We start from the raw sequence: 22,755 nt of genomic DNA on the forward strand, positions 1-22,755 counted from the left end.
ACACAGATCGGTGAAATCAGATGCTTCCCTGGCCAGTAAACCCCTTCCACCTCCTGTAATCCAGCGGCTCATCAGCTGCTCAAATTACTTTTAATTTGTGCAGAATCAACAGCACTAAGGAGGATTTTTTTCAAAAATATATAACACAAGTCCACCAGCTTGTGACGCAAAAAAAATAAAAAAAATTCTATATATATCCTACAAAGTATCTCACAAAAGTGAGTACACCCCTCACATTATTGAAAAATATTTTGTTACATGTTTAACCCGCTTGGGCATGGAGTTCACCAGAGCTTCACAGCTTGCCACTGGAGTCCTCTTCCACTCCTCCATGACAACATCACGTTTCGGTTGAGGATGCCCCACAGATGCTCAATAGGGTTTAGGTCTGGAGACATGCTTGGCCAGTCCATCACCTTTACCCTTTGCTCCTTTAGCAAGGCGGTGGTCATCTTGGAGGTGTGTTTGGGGTCGTTATGTTGGAATACTGTCCTGCGGCCCAGTCGCTGAAGGGAGGGGATCATGCTCTGCTTCAGTATGTCACAGTACATGTTGGCATTCATGGCTCCCTCAATGAAATGTAGCTCCCCAGGGCCAGCAGCACTCATGCACCCCCCGGATCATGACACTCCCACTACCATGCTTGACTGTAGGCAAGACATACTTGTCTTTGTACTTCCCCCCTGGTTGTCGCCACCCAAGATTGAAACCATCTGAACCAAATAAGTTTATCTTGGTCTTATCAGACCACAAGACACAGTTCCAGTAATCCACGTCCTTAGTTTGCTTGTCTTCAACAAATTGTTTGTGGACACCTATTTCCAAAAGACAACCTCAGGATATGACGCTGAGCACGTGCACGCAACTTTTTTGGTCGACCATGGCAAGGCCTGTTCTGAGTAGAACCTGCCCCGTTAAACCACTGTATGGTCTTGGCCACCATGCTGCAGCTCAGGTTCAGGGTCTAGGCAATCTTCTTATAGCCTGGGCCATCTTTATGTTGTAGAGCAACAATTTGTTTTTTCAGATCCTCAGAGTTCTTTGACATGAGATGCTATGTTGAACCTCCAGTGACCAGTATGAAAGAGTGAGAGCGATAACACCAAATTTAACACACCTGCGACCTTGTAACACTAACAAGTCACATGACACCAGGGAGGGAAAATAGCTAATTGGGCCCAATTCGGACATTTTCACTTAGGTTGCCAGCGGTTCAGAGATTAATGGCTGTGTTGAGTTATTTTGAGGGGACGGCAAATTTACACTGTTATACAAGCTGTACATTCACTATTTTACATTGTAGCAAAGTGTAATTTCTTCAGCGTTGTCACATGAAAATGAATGATAAACACTTTTCTTTCATTCATGGTTAGTGTTTGGCTGAAGCCATTTATTATCAATCGTGTTTACTCTTTTAAAATCGTAATCACAACAGAAACTACCCAAATGACCCTGATCAAAAGTTTACATACCCCATTTCTTAATACCGTGTATTGCCCCCTTTAACATCAATGACAGCTTGAAGTCTTTTGTGGTATTTGTGGATGAGTATTTCTATCTTCTCAGATGGTAAAGCTGCCCATTCCTCTTGGCAAAAAGCCTCCCGTTCCTGTAAATTCTTGGGCTGTCTTGCATGAACTGCACGTTGAGATCTCCCCAGAGCAGCTCAATGATATTGAGGTCAGTAGACTGAGATGGCCATCCAGAACCTTCACTTTATTCTGCTGTAGCTAATGACAGGTTGACTTGGCCTTGTGTTTTTGATCATTGTCATATTGTAATGTCCAATGCGCAGCTTCCTAGCTGATGAATGCAAATGTTCCTCCAGTATTTTTTTTATAACATACTGCATTCATCGTGCCATCAATTTTGACCACATTTCCTGCGCCTTTGTAGCTCAGCTATGAATAAGCACTCTTGGTAGTGTGAAATGCGCTAGCTATTGTTGCTTTGCTGTGGCCCACTTTTGTGTGATTCTGCTTCACGAATAAAAGGAATTTGAATTTATCTTGGAGTGCGGCTGTCCAGAGCTCTTCAATTATTTGTAACAAGTATATGCCGTGCCTGCACCTGGGTTTCTCCATTCCTGGAGGGGCTGTTTTCTTGGATTTGTGGACTTACCTGGAGCGGTGGTTCTCTCACCTTTGTAGCTCACACATCCCAAAAACCTTAGCGATCCACCTCAGTGTTTCACAGTAGGAATGATGTACCTTTCATCAAAGGCCTTTGCGCAGTAATGGCTTTCTTCTGGCGACTCGACCATACAGCCCATCCTTCAAGTGCCTACTTATTGTGCATCTTGAAACAGCCACACCACACGTTTTCAGAAAGTCCTGTGTTTTTCCTGAAGTCATTTGTGGGTTTTTCTTTGCATCCTGAACAATTTTCCTGTCAGTTGAGGCTGACACTTTAGTTGATCTACCTGACCGTGGTTTGGTTTCAACAGAACCCCTCATTTTCCACTTCTTGATTAGAGTTTGGACACTGCTGATTGGCATTTTCAATTTCTTGGATATCTTTTTATATCCCTTTCCTGTTTTATACAGTTCAACTACCTTTTACCACAGATCCTTTGACAATTCTTTTGCTTACCCCTTGACTCAGAATCCAGAAACGTCAGTGCAACACTGGATGAAAGATGCAAGGGTCTGTCATGAGTCCAGAAACTCAATGACCTTTTATACACACACTAATTACAAGCAAATAGATCACAGGTGAGGATGGTTACCTTTAATAGCCATTAATTGTGCCAACTTGTGTGCATGTCATCAGGCAAAAATCACCAGGGTGTGTAAATGTTTGAAAAAGGGTCATATGGGTAGTTTCTGTTTCGATTATGATTTCAAAAAAAGAGTAAACACCCAAGACTTGAGGACCTATACTGCTGCCTGAAGCACACTGTGCCCAAAGGCGATATCCTCGTGGCCTGGTGATGCACTGCCCAAGAAGCACTAACCGCCCTGGGAGAGCACGCTTTGACTTGAAATGGTGGAATCTTACCCCTTAAATCATAAGTCAGAATTATAACTTGCCGAATCCACTTAGCGACAGTGGATTTCAACGCTGCCTGTCCTTTCTTAGGATGGAATATCGGCCCTTGTGAGAGTAGGTCTGGCCGTAGTGGAAGGGGACAATGGGTCCTCCACCGCCATCTTGGTCAGATGGACAGTTGTTCTAGCACTGCTCCCTAGCTTGAAAGGCTGCCATTTGACGTTACCACCTTCCAGATAACTGGTCTGAATGATTTTCCTTTCAGCAGATTCTGGGTTAGTAACCACCAACTGAGGCTTTGGGACACCCTTGGGGACAGCCGCATTGGCAAGTCTAAAGCTTGAATTGTTTTGTTCCAAGCAGGCAGGATACTGTTTTGCAACAGTCTGGAATGGAACTAGGCATAGGGAACTGCTTCGAATGAAGCCACCATCTTTCCTAACAACCTCATTCAAAGGCGAATGGAGGGATCTCCTTTCGACCTGACCATCAGCACCAACTCTCTTATGGAACTGATCTTTGCCTAAGGCAAGAACACCTTTTTCTGGGCTGTGTCTATGATCACACCCAAGTACTCGAGCCTTTTTAGCGGTTTTAAGGAGGCCTTCTCTAGATGTTGAAAATCCAACCTAGACTTTCCAGGTAACTGGTTGTAATGCGTATGCTTTTCTCCAAACGAGCCACGACTGGTCTATTGGCAATAGATCATCTAGGTGTGCCAAAACTGTTCTGCCCTGTGCCCTTAACCTAGCTAGAGGTGGGGCTAGGACTTTTGTAAACACCCAGGGGGCTGTAGCTAGCCTGAAGGGAAGGCTACAGACTGGAAATGCTGCTGTTCTACTTCAAACCACAGAAACCTTTGGTGAGCAAGAAATATAGGAACATGCAGATATGCATCCATGATGTCACCTGATGCCAGAAGTTCTCCTCCTTGTAGGATAGAAACCACTGACCTGATAGACTCCATGCGAAAGGAGCAGATCTTCACAACCGATTTAGATTTTTTAGATCTAAAATGGGTCCGACATCTCCATTCAGTTTTGGTACTGTAAAAGGGGTTTGAATAAAACCCCAAACCTTGCTCATCTATGGGGATTTATACGATCACCCCCTGAGCCATTAATCGGTCTGGCGCCCAAAACAGAGATTGTCTTTACCCTGGATCTTTGGGAACGTTTGACCTCAGAAAACAAGACGGTGGAAAGTCTGGAAATTCTAGTTTGTACCCAAAAGTTACCGTGGAGATGACCCATCTGTCCTGAATTTCCTCTTGCCAGACTTCTGTGAACTGCAGAAGTCTTCCCCCTACCTTGGCGGGGGGGGGGGGGGGGGACCCCTTCATAATGAGGATTTAGAATTCAGTTTTGCTGGTTTCCAGCTCCAGGACTTCTTTTGTGCCTAGGCCTGACCCTGAGGTCTTCCTCTTCCACTGCCTAGAGGCGGATGCCCCTGGCGAAGGAAAAAGAGTCCGCTTAAATGAAGGGCATTTATTCTTTCTTTTGACTGGCAAGAGTACTTTTCCCACTGGAAATAGTTTGGAGGTATTTGTCCAAATCATCCCCAAATAGCCGATCCCCAAGAAAAGGAAAACCAGGCAGGAGCCTTTTGCAAGGTGCTTCGGCTGACCAATTTTTTAACCACAGGATTCTACGCATGTGTACTAGCATAAGCACAAGACGGGACACCTGGTGAATTGAATCGTTAATGGCATCTATGGCAAAACATAATGCTCTTGGTCGTTCAGCCAAATCACGCTTGTTGTACAGGAACCTCTTTAAGGGCCTGTCTAAATTGGTCTTTTAGGGATTCACAGATGCCTATTGAGTAACGGCACCTGCCAAAGGAAAAAAAAAACAAAAAAAAAACAAGAGGACTTTAGCAGGAATTCCAACCTTTTATCTGTTGGATCCTTAAGCATTTGTGCATTGTCTACTGGACAAGTTAGACTTTTATTCACACTGGAAATCACAGCGTCAACCGCTGGTATATTGAATTTTTTGGCGAATTTCTCCTCCATGGGATAGAGAACTGAGAATCTCTTTGGAGGGATAAAATGCTTATCCGATGATCCCATTCAGCACAAATAAGCTTTTCTAGTAATGCATGGACAGGAAACGCATGCAAAGGCTGTGAATGTTTTAAGAAAACAAAACAAAGTAACCAAACTTTCAGCTCCATTAGGGGTAGCATGAAAGTAGTAGTACGAACCATCTCCATAACAAATTGTAACAGCAACTTCTCAGATTGCGAGACTGAAAAAGGTTCATCTACCGTTGCTTCCTCCGCATCATAGGTTTGTCTTTCCTCCTGATCGCCTGAGGGTAACACCTCATCCTGTACCCACTGTTTCCTTAGTAAAGGGTCTAAGGTGGGGGGGGGGGGGATCTAAACCGCATCCTATCCTTTTGGATAGAGGATGCGATTAAAGCTGCTAATCTTCCTTGTAGGCCCAGCAAGGTGGAGGAAAAGGCATCTTCAGTCAAGTATACAGGGGCTGACATGTGAGAAGCAGCTGCACCACCAACTTGTTCCAATGACTCACCCTGGCTTGCCATATCTGGTATTTCAGATGAGGATGACAGTGTGGAGGTATGACTGGATTTCCTAGCGCCTGGGGGTGAAATTCGTAAAATCCTTTTCTCTGTAGTTCACTGACTGACACAGCTCCATTAATTAGACCATCGGGTTGTTACGCCACCTTCAAGAGAGGACTAGGCAGAACATGTCAACATGTACAACAAAACCAGAACTTTCTAGTTCTTAGGTAACAACCCCCCAGCCTGCATACTGCAGCCTTAGTACATCAACAAGCAGTATAACGTAAAAAATAAATAGGGGAGGATGCTGTGTCATTGAGTGAACTACAGAGAAAAAGATTTTACAGCGAGTACAAAAAATCCTATTTTCTCTTACGTTCACTGACTGACATAGCGCCCTTACCATCGGGACATCCTTAAGCAGTGCCAAAACGAGGGGTGGCAAACAGCATAAAGCTTCACCCACAAAACAGAATGTGGGAACAACATAAAAATTTTGCCCACAAAAACAGAGTGCTCCTATCAGGGAGTCATCACCTTATCTAACCGCCTCGGAACTTGTGGTAACAATGCAACAGTGCATTTACTTAAAGATAACTGTGTTTCTTGTCAAAAAAACAGAAAAGATTAAGTGCAATTGCAAATTACACGGCCACCTGCAAAACTTTGCGGCCAAAGCAGGCATCAGCCGTTGCACTGACATCTACCTTGTAGAATTTGGTAAAGGTGTGAACAGACAACCAAGCCGGCCCTTTACACACTTGAGCAACTGACGCTTGATGTCGGAAGGCCCAAGATGTTTGAATTACCCTGGTGGAATGGGCCGTGACTGGAAAGGGGGGAAACTGCCCCTTCAAGGCGTAGGCCTGTACTACAATTTGTCTGATCAACCTGGAAATGCTGACCGACGAGACCGCTATGCCTTTTTCGGACCAGCCACCGAAACAAAAAAAGACTCTGACTTTCGAAAGGGAGCCGTAGCAGACAAATACAACCTCAGAGCCCAGACCACGTCCAAGGAATGGAGGGCCACCTCCCTAGGATATGTCGATTTAGGACACAGAGATGGTAACACAATGTCTTCATTGATGTGAAACGCCGAAACCACCTTTGGCAGAAATGAAGGTTGTGGACGCAACACTACTTATCCTTGTGGACAACCAGATAGGGCGACTTGCAAGACAAGGACACCAGTTCCAAAACCCTCCTGGCCGATGTAATGGCCACTAGAAAGACCACTTTCTGGGAAAGAGTCAACAGTTGAATCTGTCTGATATTCTCAAACGGCGGTTTCTGAAGCTCCGATAACACCAGGTTCAGGTCCCACAGGGTAGCAGTGGACACACCGGAGGAACTACATGTCGGACCCCCTGAACAAAAGAGCTCACTAAAGAGTGAGATGCCTGGGGTCATTGAAAAAAAGACAGCCAAGGCTGATATTTGCCCTTATGGTGCTTAAAGCCAATTTCTGGTCTACTCCTCGCTGTAGAAACAGCAGAATCCTGGATATAGAATAGGAGCGTGGGCGCCATCCTTTCTCCTCACACATGGAGATGTAGGCCTTCCAGGCACGATGATATATTTTCAGGAGAAAAAGATTTCCGTGCTGTCAACATAGTTGGAATCGAGTCTGATAGGACCCGGTTCCTTAGCACCTAGCTCTCAATAGCCATGCCGTTAAAACCAGCGATGGCAAAGCAGGATGGAGAATCGGACCTCAAGACAGAAGATCCTCTCGTAACGGCAGGTGCCAGGGGGCGTCCGCCGCCAGGCGCACTAGGTCTGCGTATCAGGGACGCTGAGGCTAATCTCGGGCAATCAGAATTACTGGGATCCCCTCGGTCTCCACTCTGCGAAGCAGACGTGGGAGCAGTTTTAGCAGAGAAAAGGCATAGATCAGCTGGTACTGACCGCACAGAGCCACCAGCGTGTCTGCTGAAGGATCTCTTGTCCTGGACATGAATCTCAGCACCTTCCGATTGAGACTGGAGGCCAGAAGATCCACGTCTGGTGTGCCCCAACGTAGGCACAGTAGCTTGAACACCTCCGGATGCAGCGCCCATTCTCCTGGGTCCAGCATCTGGCGACTTAGGTAGTCCGCCTGCCAGTTCTCCACTCCCGGGATGTAAATGGCTGATATGGCCGGTACGTGTCGCTCGGCCCGCTGAAGCATGTAAACAACCTCCCGTGCGGCGGCCGAGCTTCTTGTTCCTCCTTGATGATTGACATATGCCACCGCCGTGGCGTTGTCTGACTGGATCCTGATCGGACGCCCCCAAAGTCTCATTGACCATGTGGAGAGGCATAGCCTGATCGCTCCTAGCTCAAGCACATTGATCGGCAACTTGGATGCCTCCTCCAACCAGAGGCCCTGGGTCAACTGTACTCCCAGTACTCCACCCCAGCCCCTTAGGCTGGCGTCCGTTGTGATCACTGTCCAATTCAGAGGCAAGAACAACTTCCTGGACCGAAGTGCCACCAGAGCAGGGAGTCCCTGACTGACTGGCTCACCTGAATCTGCCGATCCAGGGATAACAGGGATTTGTCCCATTTCGTCAAAATCTTTCTGCAAGACTCTGGTGTGGAACTGGGCATACGGTACTGCCTCGAAGGAGGCCACCATGAGTCCCAGGACTCGCATGCAGAAGCGTAGCGATGACCACCTGCGGTTCATCAACCATTTTACCACGGCTCTGAGAGTCTGCAGCTTGCCTGAAGGGAGAAACACTCTCTTCCATGAAGTCCAGCAGCAAGCCTAGGTACTCCAAGCACCGAGTCAGTATGATCACTGACTTTTTTTTAGGTTCAATAGCCACTGAAATTTCTGCAGTCTGCATGGTGATCGCCACATCCTCCTCTAATTCTGAGGCGGAAGATGCTCTCAGGAGGAGATCGTCTAGGTAACCCAGCAATGCCAAAACTGGAGCCAATACCTTGGTAAAGACTCGGGGGGGGGGGGGGGGGCTGATGCCAAGCCAAAAGGGAGAGCCACAAACTGGTAGTGGGCTTCCCCAACTGCAAATCGCAGAAACTTCTGACGCCAAAGGCATATGGGTATGTGCAGGTACGCATCCTGGAAGTCCAAAGACGCCAGGGAGTCCCCTTGATGGAGTGCAGCGACTACTGAGCGAACCGATTCCATTCTGAACCTCTGTACTTTTAAAAAGTAATTGAGGGCCTTTAGGGCCAAGATTGGACATACCCCTTCCTTTTTGGGGACTACAAACAGATTGGAGTAGAACCCCTGGAATCTTTCCAGCTCCGGAACAGGTACTATTACATTAGGGCCTCCCGGCAAGCCGGGAGTGAGGGTATACTGGAGGGGAAGAATCTGTTTTGTGGCCAAGAGAGGAACTCTATCTTGTAGCCTGAGGAAATCAGATCGCATATGCGTTGGTCGGACAGCTGAGAGGCTCTCCGGGCCGCAAAATCCCAAAGGCGACCCCCCCACCCGTGTTGCGGGTGGGGGCAAACCTTCATGAGGTAGCACTTTTGCTCGCAGGCTTGTGGTTCCAGGGACGCTTTTGTCCTTCAGATGTCGTCCTGTCAGGCTGGGTATGTTTAGCCAAAGCCCCGGGTGGACAAAAAAGCAGTTTGTGAGCGGAGAATGAGGGCCCTTGCCTACGACGTGGCTCCTTAGCCTTCCTGGCCTGTGGGAGTAAGGTACTCTTACCACCTGTGGCATTTTTACTAATGTCATCCAATGAGGCTCCAAAGAGCCGCTCACCAAGGAAGGGTAAAGCCGTCAGGGCTTTTTTAGATGCCTGGTCTAGTTCCACGCAGACAGGGGAAGCCTGTTGCTCCCCCAATTCGTGGTGAAAAAGTTTTGCCCACTCAGTAAGTGTCTGTGACACAAGTGCAGATGCCAGTGCTGGTTGCATTGCTGACCCCCACAACCGTAAACAAGGAACGGGCTGCTGCCTCGGTCTTCCTGTCCGTGGGGTCCTTAAAGGCAGGAGTCCCCTCTACCGGGATCGTGGTTACTTTGTTTAACCTGGATACTGGGGGGTCCACGACCGGAGGAGCCGACCATTTTTTGAGAAGGCTCTTCTTAAAGGGGTAATGCACCGCTATGTATTTGGCGACTAAAAGGTTCAGTTGCGGTCGACCCCATTCCTTGTATATGAACTTATCAAAATAAGTCAGATACGGAAACACCTTAGGTGTACGGGCTGGCTTATGGGACACCAAAAGGGACCACTACATCAGCAGAGGGATCTGCTGTATCCTGAATTTTCAGGGTATCACGCACAGATGTGATAAGTGCTCCAACAAACGCTTTGTCACTCGCAGACCTGGACGGGGACTCCTCACTGTCCGATCGGTCCTGGTCAGCGTCATCTGAAACAACAGAGCAGGGGTCACCAGCCTCGGTGGGGCCCGAGTCTGCATCAGAGCTCTCCCCAGAGGATGGGGGGCAGGGGCCGCTTTTTACCACCTTTGCGCCCATGCACCATCTCCATCTTGGCAATGAACATATTAGGAACATATAAGGACTGCCAACAAAGCGTCCAGAGGCAGTGCCTGCAGGCGAACCGGTTTCATTTTCCTGGACTTCGGGGGAAGAAACACCAGTTTCTGAAGCCATGCTGACCCTACCCTGTCTGCCACCTGTTGGGGACTTAGGACAGTGATGGTCCCACCCTCCTAACTGCTGCAGGCTGAGGGGCCTCCACCGCAAGACTCACCACCCTGACCGAGTTCTGCGCTGTCCAGCTAGGTGTGCCTGTGCCCTGTGTCAGCTCCCAGATGCTTGTGAGAGAAAACCGTGCTGTGCCCAGAGAACAGCTCCGAGGATGAAAAGCGTGTTTAGGCTTCAACAAAATGGCACCCGAGCGTCCATAATAAAGGACATAATCACAGGGAAAATGGCCGCTGGACTACAGAAAAATGGAGTCTGACCATGCTTCTCCCTGGTCACACCAAAAATGGCCTCCGAGCACGATATGCAATTAGAGACAGTGAAAACAGGCAGAGGAAATGGCGGCAAACAGCACTACAGTGATCAGCAGACAGACCTCCAGACACCTAGGGGAGAGACATTACAGACATCCAGGGCACAGCCACCCAGCGCAGCCTCCACCCAAGGTGAGAGCCCCCCCAGGGGGCCCCTGTCTGTGGCGCACACACATCGCTCAGCAGCTCATGCAGCATCCCCCACGGGGGAGGGAAGATAGGGTCAGGGAGAGAAGAGAGGGAGGTGAGGGACCCCCAAATCGACCTCCCAGGGAATGCCCAGCTGCTCAGCCCCACCGAGGCAGGGAGAGCTGTACTTACCAGTCCTGACAAGCTGGGGAACATTCCATCACAGACCCCCTCTCCGATCAGTATGGTGTGGCTTCTGGCCCGGCACACTGACGCAGACATCAGTAGCCCGGTCATATGTGTGCCCCAGAGCATTAAGCTCACCGGCCACCCCTGGAGCCTGGGGGGCATGTCGTGGCCGACCCAACGTGGAGCTCTGGTCTGCACACGCTCGCTGGCCAGGCTGGGGAGACTACAAGGATAAGGGTATCCAGCCTGTCACCCAGCCAGCTGTTGATAGCAGATCACAGGATCTAAATCTTGTGCAAAAGGCAAACTTCTGCAGAAAAAATCCACGGACCGATGGGCCCGCAGAGTTCCTAAGTTCTTCACTAGGCAGAAGAAAAAACTGAGGCTGCAATTTGCAGGCTGGGGGGTTGTTACCTAAGGGACCGCCCCTTGGACGGAACTAGAAAGTTCTGGTTTTGTTGTACATGTTAACATGTTCTGCCTAGTCCTCTCCTGAAGGTGGCGTAACAACCCAATGGTCTAAGTAAAGGAGCTGTGTCAGTCAGTGAACGTAAGAGAAAATGTCCTTTCCGTATTAGGAATGCCCTTTGCAGCCCTTACATGCGCCACCTCTTCTGTGTCCTGAGCGTAGCCAGGCTTGCTTCTCCTCACTTCAGCCAAGGAGAGACTGGCTTCAGTGAAACTCTTAAGCCTGCACCGTGCATCCTCGTGGACGCTGTGTCTAACACATGGCGCCACCTAGGCCCCGCCCCCTCCATCAACCCGCCCTCTCCTTTCGTTTGAATTCCAAACAATGTTCCCGTACACTCCGCGGTGGCCTTCGGGTCCGTAGTTCAACACACAGGGGGCGGGGGCGAGGCAGAGCCCAATGACACAAGCAGGAAGAGAAAAATGTGAAGCGAAACCCGGGACCTCTGCACCACCCTGCGGGGGGGGGGGGGGCGGGGTGTACAACAATCGCCGATTCCCTAACCCTCCTGGTCCCTTCAAGGAGGAGAAAAGCATGGCAGATCTTACCTCGTGAGGAATTCCCCTGTGCAAGCTGTTGGGGCCACACACAGACTGACACTGAGCTGGAGTGAAGACAATAGATTAAGGTATGTGCAAATACTTGCTCTAGTGGAGATTCAAGGCATGACAACATTTTTCTCTAAAGACGAAAACCTTAGGTGGACTTTTTTTTTTTAGTTCCTAGGCTTCTTCCCCTACTTTATCCCTGCCGCAGGATTCTGCTGAATTAACAGACAGATCCAACCTTCACCCATAACTGCGGGCTGCGTTTAGCAAAACTTCAAGGAACGGGGTTTCACTCCCTTGGACCTGTAATAGCACCCCACCAGAAAAAAACTTTAGGTAATGTAGCATGACCAAAGCTCTGGGTCCAGGGGTCCAGCCCTGCAAAGAGAGGTGTTACAGGCAAAACCTTGTGCTTCGTATACAAGGCCCGGTTACCATCCACCTTGGCCTCAGTGGCAGTTTGGATGGATCCGGTCTGTGGAGGCTATTTAAATCCAGCATGGATCCCTCCTGGAGTTCCTCAAAGCACATCTTCGCTCGTGACCAACACCTTAGACACTGGCGAAAAAACTGAGGTACTCCTGGTAGGAGGAGGGGTTATATAAGGAGCGAACTTCCTGTATTGTGTTTACCAGTGTGCATCACCTGAAGGTGCCTATATAACCACATAGTGATTACTATGGTGCTCAGTGTCCCGTAATGTACGATAAAGAAATATATTTTTAACAAATGGAAAACCTCTGTATGTGTGATAAATCTGAACAGTACTGGTGAAGTTTGAGTCTAATCAATATTTCTACTGTAATGTACTAATTATTTGGAGATATGATGCATTGAACCATGTGGCCGACTGCAGTCAATCCCATAGTTAAGGGGCAGAGTTTTGCTTCTTTATGTCAAAGCCTCCAGCAAGGAGAATAGGGTGGATCATAGTACTGATATATCTCTAAATCTCACTCCATATCCCCAGACACAAGTAGACAGAGGCAGCAATGCCTTAAAGGCTCAGACTTCAGATATAAAGCTAAAAGGCTGTAGGCACACTCGCATGCCAGGAAGTGCATTGCTGTTATTTAGGAGGAATTCAAGATAGTAAATAAATGTACAATGTTTTTTCGATTTTTGAGTTCAGTTCCACTTTAATAAAACCTTCATCAAATCCACCTAGAATTTGCAAAATTTTAGAATGCCAAAGCCTACCTTTTTATGCACCTTAACCTGCTCTTCCCCATATCGATTGATCTCCTTTATTAAATCATGCAGCTTCTTGCTTAGTTCTAGATGACATAAAGCCAGCTTGTCTGAAGATACCCGAAACATCTCCCACATTGGGGCGAAGGTCCTATCAAAAAAAAAGGGGGGGTGTTATCTACAAATTTTTACATAAACATGTACTGTGGTGTGTTACAAACATGTCTTAAAATGACTCACTTACCCCAGGTGGCTTCCACTACTGACCATCTTGGACAATTTCTGCATAGACTTTGAGTAAGCTTCCTCCACTGCGGCCCTAGAAATTGAAAAAACAAGCGCTTCACTTTCTACTACAATGAGGACATGTCTACTGCAGAAAATCTGGCTAAGCAATAACAGCCTAATAATGAAAAAATAAACTATTCACAAACATTTAAATTTTTAAAGCTTGGTTGCAGAAGGAAAATATCAGAAGTCAACAAATTGTGCCAATGAATGTGCAAGACAATTTATGTTGAGTTGATCTTAGAGCTGGGTGATTTTATTTTTTTTTAAGAAAAACTTGATTCACAATTCGAATCAAGTTTTTTTTTTTTTTTTTTTTTTTTTGATGGACACCGAATCGTTCCTGAGGAGCTGCCAGCAGGAGATGTTAGGCGAGGCCACATCTTCGACCTAGTCCGTGGCGCCTGGCCTCGCGGACTATGACGGCAAGCTCTGTCAGATTAGATGGAGAGCATATGTGAACATCAATTTTCAAGTCTTGCCACAGATTCTCAATTGAATTTATGTCTGGACATTGACTGGGCCATTCTAACACATGAATATGCTTTGATCTAAACAATTCCATTGTATCCCTGGCTCTATGTTTAGGGTCTTTGTGTTGGTTTGTAAAAAAAAAAAACCTAATGAAATACATTTACAAAATGTGGAAAATGTTAAAGGGTATGAATACTTTTTCAATGCACTCTATATTGTATTTGCAATGAAAGCACTCTATTATATTAACAATAACCTTTAAAGCTGAACCCTAGGCAGGTTTTAATTAACACAGCTCTGTAATAATTTCTATAACATTAAAAGTATTCTTTAAATGCAGTGCAAGTACCTCAGCTGGTCCCAGTATCTGCCTCCTGAGGTACCTTTGCACCAATGTTGGAGTGTGAGAGGAAAAAGCAGTAAAGGAGCTAATTACATAGTGATAACAAGGAGGATACAGCAGAGTTACAATGGATAAGCTTATCACTGTGCTGCTTCTCCTTTCACTGTCCATTCACAGGCTGAGGTAAGTCCAGGATGACCTGGGCTCAGGGGAAGTGGGTTGAATGATGGGGCCATAAGACTGCGGACATCTAGTGACAGAAAAAAGTACTATGGGATAAATCTATAGGAGTGAAGGTAATTATTTCAGCAAAGACTGGTTGGGTATTTTATAGTTAACCCTTTCACTGCCAGGTCCTGCCTCCCAATGTTCACCCTAGGAGACTGAACCCTTTTGGGATTTTTTGTTTTTTGGCTATTTTCACAGCTTTGAAAGTTACTATTATACTCCAAATGAATACTTTCAGAATGCACAGGACCTGTAGAATTAAAACAGTGTTAAATTTGCAAGACTCATGATAGTTGCACAATTGCTCATCAAAGCTATATTTCACATCAATGAAAAATTCCTACTAATCATTATTAGCACACACAACATAAAACTTATCAAATGCTTAAGATAAAACTGTAACTGTATTGAGGTAATACATATTTGCAAAATGTAAAAATGTGCCTTTTTTGCATAAAGGAACGCCACACTGTAAATAAGCAACCAAACCAGAAAGCCCTGAGGCTGTGTTGTGGTAACAAATAGGCAGTGCACTGACATGCAATGCCATTGTTCAGAATGGGACCTCAACACACTTCGATGCTTGAGTGATTTGGCACACAACAATAGGGACGTGGGATCCTTCCTGTTCCTCCAAGAGGCAATCGGATTTTCCCTGGAACAACTTTACCTATAAATGTTAGTACCCAGTTATATTATGTACATTTAGGAAAGAATCCAGGCCTTTTTAAAAAAAAAAAAATCTACTGAGCTGGACAGAACCACCTCTGGAGGGAGTCTATTCCACATTTTCACAGCTCTAAAGCCCCATACACACTTGGTTTTGGTAAATCTGAAGGAAAAAAAATCAGCACAAAATCTAATAGTGTGTATGAGGCTTTACTGTGAAGAAATCTTTCCGTATTTCGTATAATTTTATTCCAGACGTAAAGAGTGTCCCCTTTACCTCTGTGATGACCTTAAAGTGGATAACACCAAGTTCACTATATGGACCCCTTATGTATTTGTACATGTTCATCAACCCCCCCAGTTTATGTGAAATGCAATCTTCCACCACATAAAATGTTTTTCATAACATAACGACTTTTATAAGTTTAAAATGATGTAATATTTATTGCATGCATACTGTTATAACATGTCTCGAGCCTCCTGCATTTGGGTATCTTTGTATTTTTTTTTCTTTATTTTATAAGAAAATTCCAACTTACAATCGAAAACCATATTTTAAAATTAGGAACAATTTAACCCTTTGAGGACCATAAGATTACCGTCATCAATATAAAGATTAATATTTTTTTCCCTTTAAGAATGTATTTGACCAATAAATAAAACCATTTCCACACTTCTGTCATTTTTGGGGGAGGAATTATGATCCAATAACATCTGACTATCTAGGTTACTTTTTATGAAAAAAAAAAAGTTGCTGTAACTAAGCAATTGAATGAAATGACTGGCAAAAAGCTAGATCCATTTGTTGATAACTAATATTTTGACTCAAACTGAAAAAAAAAAAAAGAAAAGAAGTATTTTAAGCTCTTAATCAAATGATACAGGCAATTAAAAACATGGGAAAAATACGTACCTTGGTTCTCAAAGGGTTAAATACAAATATATTCTAATTTCCTTTATATTAAACCGTTTCTCTCTCCCCCCCCCCGTTTCACCTTGCCCCTTTCTCTTTTTCCCTTATTTTTCCATTTCCTGTTCTATTTCATTTATCGCCGTATTTTCATCCTACTCTCAACTAATTTTTTTTATTAAGTAATCTCTACTACGTATCTCCATGATCTTTTAAAATTTTGCCACTCTTTCCATTTGTCTTTCCATTCTCTCTCTTCTGTCTGTTCCTCCTCCCTTACATCTACGCTCTCCCATTTTTGTATGGTGTTTATCCCAAATATCCAGTCTCAGATTTGGGGAGCTCCATTTTCTGCCTTTTTTTGGGATTAGACATTTTGCTACATTGAGCAAAGTAGGGATTATCGATGCTCTATCTTGTTTCATGGGGCTATTTGTCCCATGAAAAAAACAAGGCCATGGGTCCCCTGGGATATCTTCATTAGTAATTATCTTTATTAGTTGTAGAACCCCCTTCCAATATTTTTGATAACAGGACAATCCCACCATATATGAAACATTGTACCTAGAGACTTACACCCTCTACAGCACTCGTGGGACCTTTCCCGTTGAAAGTTTTTGTCAGGCGTGATGTACCATCTTGCCAGGCATTTATAATTTCTTTCAGCCATCTCAGAGTCTATCACAAAGCTGTTTGTTTACTACACTGTTTTCCTATTTCATTTTCTCATTTCTTGACATATGGTAGGATGGTGGGATGTTCAATCCTTCTCCCGCTGATGAGATTTTATATATCCGGAAGATGTTATTTTTGGACTCTTCCCTCATGCACAACCGCTCCACCTGCATATAGTCTCCTCCCATTCGGAGTGGTTTTGGCAGTTTCTCGACTAAATGCTTTAGTTGGGTGTAGCTCCATATGTCAAGTTTCACTAACTCGGTGTCTAAGCGCAACTCTTGAAATGTGTTTATTTTCCCCTTTTTTTAATATATCTCTCAATTGTGCATTTTCTTTTTTTAACCAATTTCCCCCCACTTCCCTTCTTCCAGGTTCAAAGAACACATTTTCCTTTAAATAAATCAACGGAGAGTTATACACCCATTTTTTTTGCGTGTGCAACCTATCCATATTTGAAGTGTAATATTAGTTATATCATGTGTGTTCCATCCCAAAGTCCTATAGTGTGGTGGGTTCCATATTACGTGACCTAAGTGTGTATCGCTCATACTATTTTCTAAATGTATCCACCTCTTTTCACTTCCCTCTTTTGTCCATTCTATTAACCATGAAAGTGACACCGCATTATAATATTTTTTGAAATCCGGAGCAGCTAAGCACCCCTGCTTTTTCTCCGTGCTCAATACTGTGGCTGCAATACGTGTTTTTTTTTATCCCGCCAAACTTAGATATTATACCTTTTAAGGTTATAAAAAAAGATTGTGGAATTGCAAAGGGCAGCATCTGGAATTTATATACAATTTTCGGGATCAACATAATTTTTACCGCGTTTATTCGTCCTATCCATGAGAGAGGGCGCGTTGACCTTTTTTTGGTTTCCTTCTTAATCTCATCTAATAGAGGGATATAGTTTATCAGGTATATTTTCCTCAAAGTATCCGTCAATCTCACTCCTAAATATTTTATATCCTTTCTCTGGAAAATGGAATTCTTTTGACAGCTTTGCTTTTTCCGATTTGTTTATATTTATGTTTAAGATTTCCGACTTACTAAGATTTATTTTAAGGTTTGAGATTTCTCTATATTTCTTTAGCATCTCCAACAGATTTGGGATGGTAATCCTAGGGTTTGAGATAAAGAAGAGCACATCGTCAGCGAACACTGCAATTTTGTGCTCCTCGTCTCCTACTCTGATACCTTTGATATCAGGGTTGTTACGAATTGTGGCCAATAATGGCTCCAGGGACAAAACAAATAAAAGAGGTGACAACGGACACCCTTGTCTAGTCCCATTTTCCATTACGAAGGGGGTAGAAGATATTCCATTTATTTTTACCGATGCTTGGGGATAATTATATTAGTACTTTTATCCAATTGATCATCCTAGGACCAATTCCCTTGACTTCCAATGTCGGCATCATATAACCCCAGTCTACCCTGTCGAATGCTTTTTCGGCTTGGGTTTGCTAAGAAAATAACATTTATGGTGATAGACAGAGCGATTGATCTGGAGGGCCGCTTTTTATTTTTGAAGGGGAGAATGGGAGGGAGAGTTTACACGTTGGCAAATCTGTATAGACCTAATAAAAACCCGGTAAGATATCTAAAGCAGGTGTTGGGCCGGTTAATTGTATTTAAGACAGGGTGGTTATCCTAACCGGGGATTTAAATTTATGCATGGACCCCTCAGTTGACAGGATGTCCCGGTCGCGGGGGATGAGCGGTGTTCAATTAAAAACGATAAAATCTAAGTTGTACCAATGTCAAATAATAGATGTGTGGCTGGTTCAACACGCTAAACTCAAAGATTACACCTACTTTTCCCGTGCACGGGACTCACTCAAGGTTAGATTATATATTGGTAGACCATAAAATGTTAGAATATGTGAGGGAAACAAAGATTGAAATAATTACATTATCAGACCATGCTCCTGTACCGATGAAGATGAGGATCCCGGGGATTCAAAGATTACCGTTTACCTGGCGGTTAAATGAAAATTTGCTTCAAGATGAGGAAATGGTAGAAGCAGTACGGAAATGAGTCAAATTCTATTTTTTGAACAACGATACATGGGGAACTTCGGATGCCTCGGTATGGGAGGCACACAAAGCATTTATCAGGGGGATACTTATCTCCATCAGTGCAAGGAAAAAAAAAAAAGAAAAAAAAAAAATGAAAAACCTTATTGAAGAAATCCACAAACTAGAACAGGAACATAAAAAACATAGTGGTCACCAACAGCAAATTTTTCTCTTATTGGTCAATAAGAGAGAGGACCTTAAGGACATCATGGAACAAGAAGCAAGAAAGGCATTAAATAGAATAGAATAGCAAGAGATAGACATCAATGGGGATACAAATTAAGCAGACATCTAGCCAGGACGTTGAAAAAGAAAAAGAGAAATACATTTTATCGAAAAAAAATTCTAAATAAGTCGGGAGTAATGGTAAATATTACGAAAGAGGTAGCGAAGGAGTTCAGAAATGATTATGAATCCCTTTATACCATCAGAAAGAAGGGGCAGCATGAGCAAGAGGTAGAGTCGAAAATTAGAACATTTTTGAATAATAGCCAGTTACCGGGGCCGGACGGCTTTACAGCGCTCTATCTCAAAATGTATAAAGAAATATATTAATCCCGAAATTCTGCAAATATTGGAACAAATTAGGTATGAATACCGAAATGGGAAGGGATGCACTCAATAACAGTAATATTAAAAGAGGGTAAAGACAGCACGCTCTGTTCTAGTTATAGACCAATTGCCTTACTAAATGCAGATACCAAATTATACGCAAGCGTTTTTGCAAGGAGGTTGAAAGAAAAATTTAACAATTTGGTGCACCTGGACCAGGTCGGGTTCATACCAGGCAGAGGAGGGAGGGGCAATGGGGTACGTGCCTTATTGCTCCTCCAAGCTACTAAAACTAGCAGGTCCCCCAGTCTATCATATCCTCCTTAATCTCCATCTCAAGAGAATAATAATAAATTAATTTCCTCTAATCTTTCCTTAAACTGAGCACATCAGTCTGGTTGCCCTTCACTGCACCTTCTCCAGTTCCCCAATATTCCTTTTGTGTAAGCCGGTTCCCTAAAATTGAACTGTGTATTCTACAGGAGGCATTACTAATGTTTTGCATGATATTAAGTTTATGATCTACCAGAACACCCAGATCCTTTTCCACCATTGATTCCCCCAGTATGTATGATGCATGCACATTCTTAGCCCCCAAGTGCATAACTTTACATTCATCAACATTAAACCTCATTTGCCACATAATTGCCCTAATTAAACAGTGCATTGAAGCTTTAAGTTGGAGACCTCCTGTAAGGATGTTATTCCACTGCATAGCTTGGTGTCATCTTCAAAGACTAAAATTATATTTTGAATCCCAGACTCTAGATCATTTATAAATATATTAAAAAGTAAAGAGTACTAACACGAATAACCTTAGACTATTCCGAGTAAGAATCATTAACCAATACTCCCTGTAGACTTGACATTACACATTAGCCATCTGTGAGGAACTGTGTCAAATATTTTTGCAAAATCCAAGTATACCACATCCACAGCCACTCCTTTGTCTAAGGTTTTTCATACCTCCTCATAAAAATTTATTGGATTTGTTTGATAACTTGTCTTTCATGAATCATTGCTGGCTATTGCTTAAAATATTTTTTTTATAGCAAAAAATAAATGGCATCCCAGTCTTAGTCCATCGAATTCAATATTGAGTTGGCACACTCTTTGCAAATATAACAGCTTCAACTCTCCTGTGAAGGTTGTTCACAAAGTTTAGGAGTGTGTCTATGTGAATGTTTGACTATTCTTCCAGAAGCCCATGTGTGAGGTCAAGCACCAATGTGGAGGAGAAGGCCTGGCTCAGAGTCCAATTCATCCCAAAGGTGTTCTTTCGGGTCCTGGTCAGGACTCTGTGCAGACCAGTCAAGTTCCTTTTCCCCAAACTCTACGACTAAGACGGAGATGCCATTAAAGTTCATGCGTGTGTAAAGGAATGCATCCCAAAACTTTTGACAATATAGTGTATATACCCACACAAACACACTACAGTGCAAACGTTTTAGGCAGGTGTGAAAAAATGCTGGGGAAAAAAAGCATTCAAAAATATATATTTTAATTGTTTATTATTATCAATTTACAAATGAGCGAACAGAAAAATCTAAATCAAAATCAATATTTGGTGTGACTACCCTTTGGCTTTAAAATCGGTATCAATTCTTACACTTGCACAAAGTCAGGGATTTTGCAAGATTAAAGTCAGGTGTACGATTACCCAATTTTAACAAGCAGGTGCAATGATGATTATATTCACACGTAGGTTGAAACACAGTCATACTCCTGGAACCAGAAGTATTTAGAAATTTAAGAGAGAAGGGATGTTTTCAGGCATCACATTTCTTGAGGTCTAAAAAATGGCCATCAATAGAAATGTTAAGGCAATCAGGAGGACAATATGAACTACCCCTCTGGCAGGCGTTACAGGTTAAACATTTCTTGGATACTTTGGGATCGACTGAGGATTTTGATCGGCCACTTACTAAGTTTGAAGGATACTGTGAGGCCGCGTACACACGCGGGGACTGTTCGCCCAACTTTGTCCGTCAAACAGTTTCAGCGGACAGTCCGCTCAAAATTAGCATGGACGGACTTGCCCACACACGGCGAACGAACAGTCCGCTGAAACCGTGCGCGATGACGTGAACGGCACGTACGACGGGACTAGAAAACGACGTCCTATACACTGCAATGCAAACTTCGGCGTGTAAATCCTGAGCATGCGCGGAACTTAGTTTGACGAACAAGCCTACACACGAGGGGACTGTTCGCTGAAACAAAGTTTCAGCGGACAGTTTTTCGGAATTTCCGAAAAACTTTGTTCAGCAGACTGTCCGCTGAAACTGTCCGCTGAAAGCCCACACACGAGCGGACTGTCCGCCGAAACACTGTTCAGCGGACAAAGTTGAGCGAACAGTCCCCGCGTGTGTATGCGGCCTAAGGAGAAGGAGTCTCTTTCGCATATTATTTCTAAGATATATGCCTTATTAATTTCTCCTTCGGAGGATATCGATATAATGAGTTTAGACAAATGGGAAAGGGATCTCGGACAAACCTTCACCCCGGCCCAATGTCAGAAAATAATACATTTGACTTTTAAATCATCTAGATGTGTCAAGATACAGGAATTAAACTATAAAGTATTAATGTGTTGGTATTATACTCCATCACGAATGCATACTTTCTTTCCAGAGCCATCGGACAGATGTTGGAGGTGTGGTAAGGAGAGAGGCACTATTGCCCATATTTTCTGGTATTGCCCAGTAATTAGACAGTTTTGGGAAGAGGTTCGGAAAATCTCTCAACTGTTTACTGAATACTATCTTATGGAAGACCCGGCCTTCTTTCTATTGCAATGTACACACATCCCACTAGAGAGATACAAAAATTCAATGCTATGTCATCTGGTGAATGCAGCTAAAAGCTGCATCACCACTTGCTGGAAGGAAACAGGGGCACCACAAATTTCGCAATGGTTAAACAAAGTAAGGAAAATTGGGATCATGGAGAAACTGATCCCTATGCCTTCGGAAGAAAGGGAATCTATAGTGCAAGTCTGGGCCCCATGGGAAATATTTTTACAGTCAGAGGAGGGGAAGAGGTTGATTGGAGAGGAGGCTGAGGATTAGACTAATTGGTCGAGTGATGTGAACCTTACCCTTTGGTGGGTGTGGTCAGTTTACTCCCCTTCTCTCCCTCTTTCCTGTCCTCTCTTTGTTCTTTTTTTTTTTTCCCCTCCCTCTTTAAGGGAGAAGGAAGAGGATCGCTATGGGGAATCGATATTGTTTTGTTTATAAAAACGGCAGGAATATATTATGTTGTTTTCTTATTGATGTTGTTTAATAGAACATGTGGTTATCAGAAAGTGTTTCGTATATGTAATTATTATTAACAACTTATGTTTTGTATCTTTGCAAAGAAAGAATTAAAAAAAAAAAGAAACAGTCATTAACTGAAACAAACAGCTTAAAACTGGGTTAGGAACAGGCAAACACTGTTACCAAGGTGAGGTTGTGGAAGACATTTTTATGTCACGTCATACACCATGGCAAGACAGCCTAGCAACGAGACACAAGGTA

General features: G+C 44.0%; 1 protein-coding gene across 9 annotated transcripts in view; it reads right to left on the bottom strand.

Moving 5' to 3' along the window:
• FCHO1 (FCH and mu domain containing endocytic adaptor 1) overlaps positions 1 to 22,755 on the bottom strand; it is a 276,363-nt gene that overhangs the window by 144,620 nt on the left and 108,988 nt on the right. For all 9 annotated transcript variants that reach the window (XM_077475562.1, XM_077475564.1, XM_077475563.1 and 6 more), the window contains 2 exons: positions 13,255 to 13,329; positions 13,020 to 13,161 (listed from right to left, as the gene is read on the bottom strand). In XM_077475562.1, coding sequence (XP_077331688.1) covers positions 13,020 to 13,161; positions 13,255 to 13,329 — 217 coding nt within the window. The remainder of the gene's footprint in view (positions 1 to 13,019; positions 13,162 to 13,254; positions 13,330 to 22,755) is intronic.

This window comes from Lithobates pipiens, unplaced genomic scaffold (assembly GCF_037356315.1).
Source record: "Lithobates pipiens isolate NorthernLeopardFrog02 unplaced genomic scaffold, aLitPip1_a1.2 Scaffold_13, whole genome shotgun sequence".
Taxonomy (NCBI): Eukaryota; Metazoa; Chordata; class Amphibia; order Anura; family Ranidae; genus Lithobates; species Lithobates pipiens.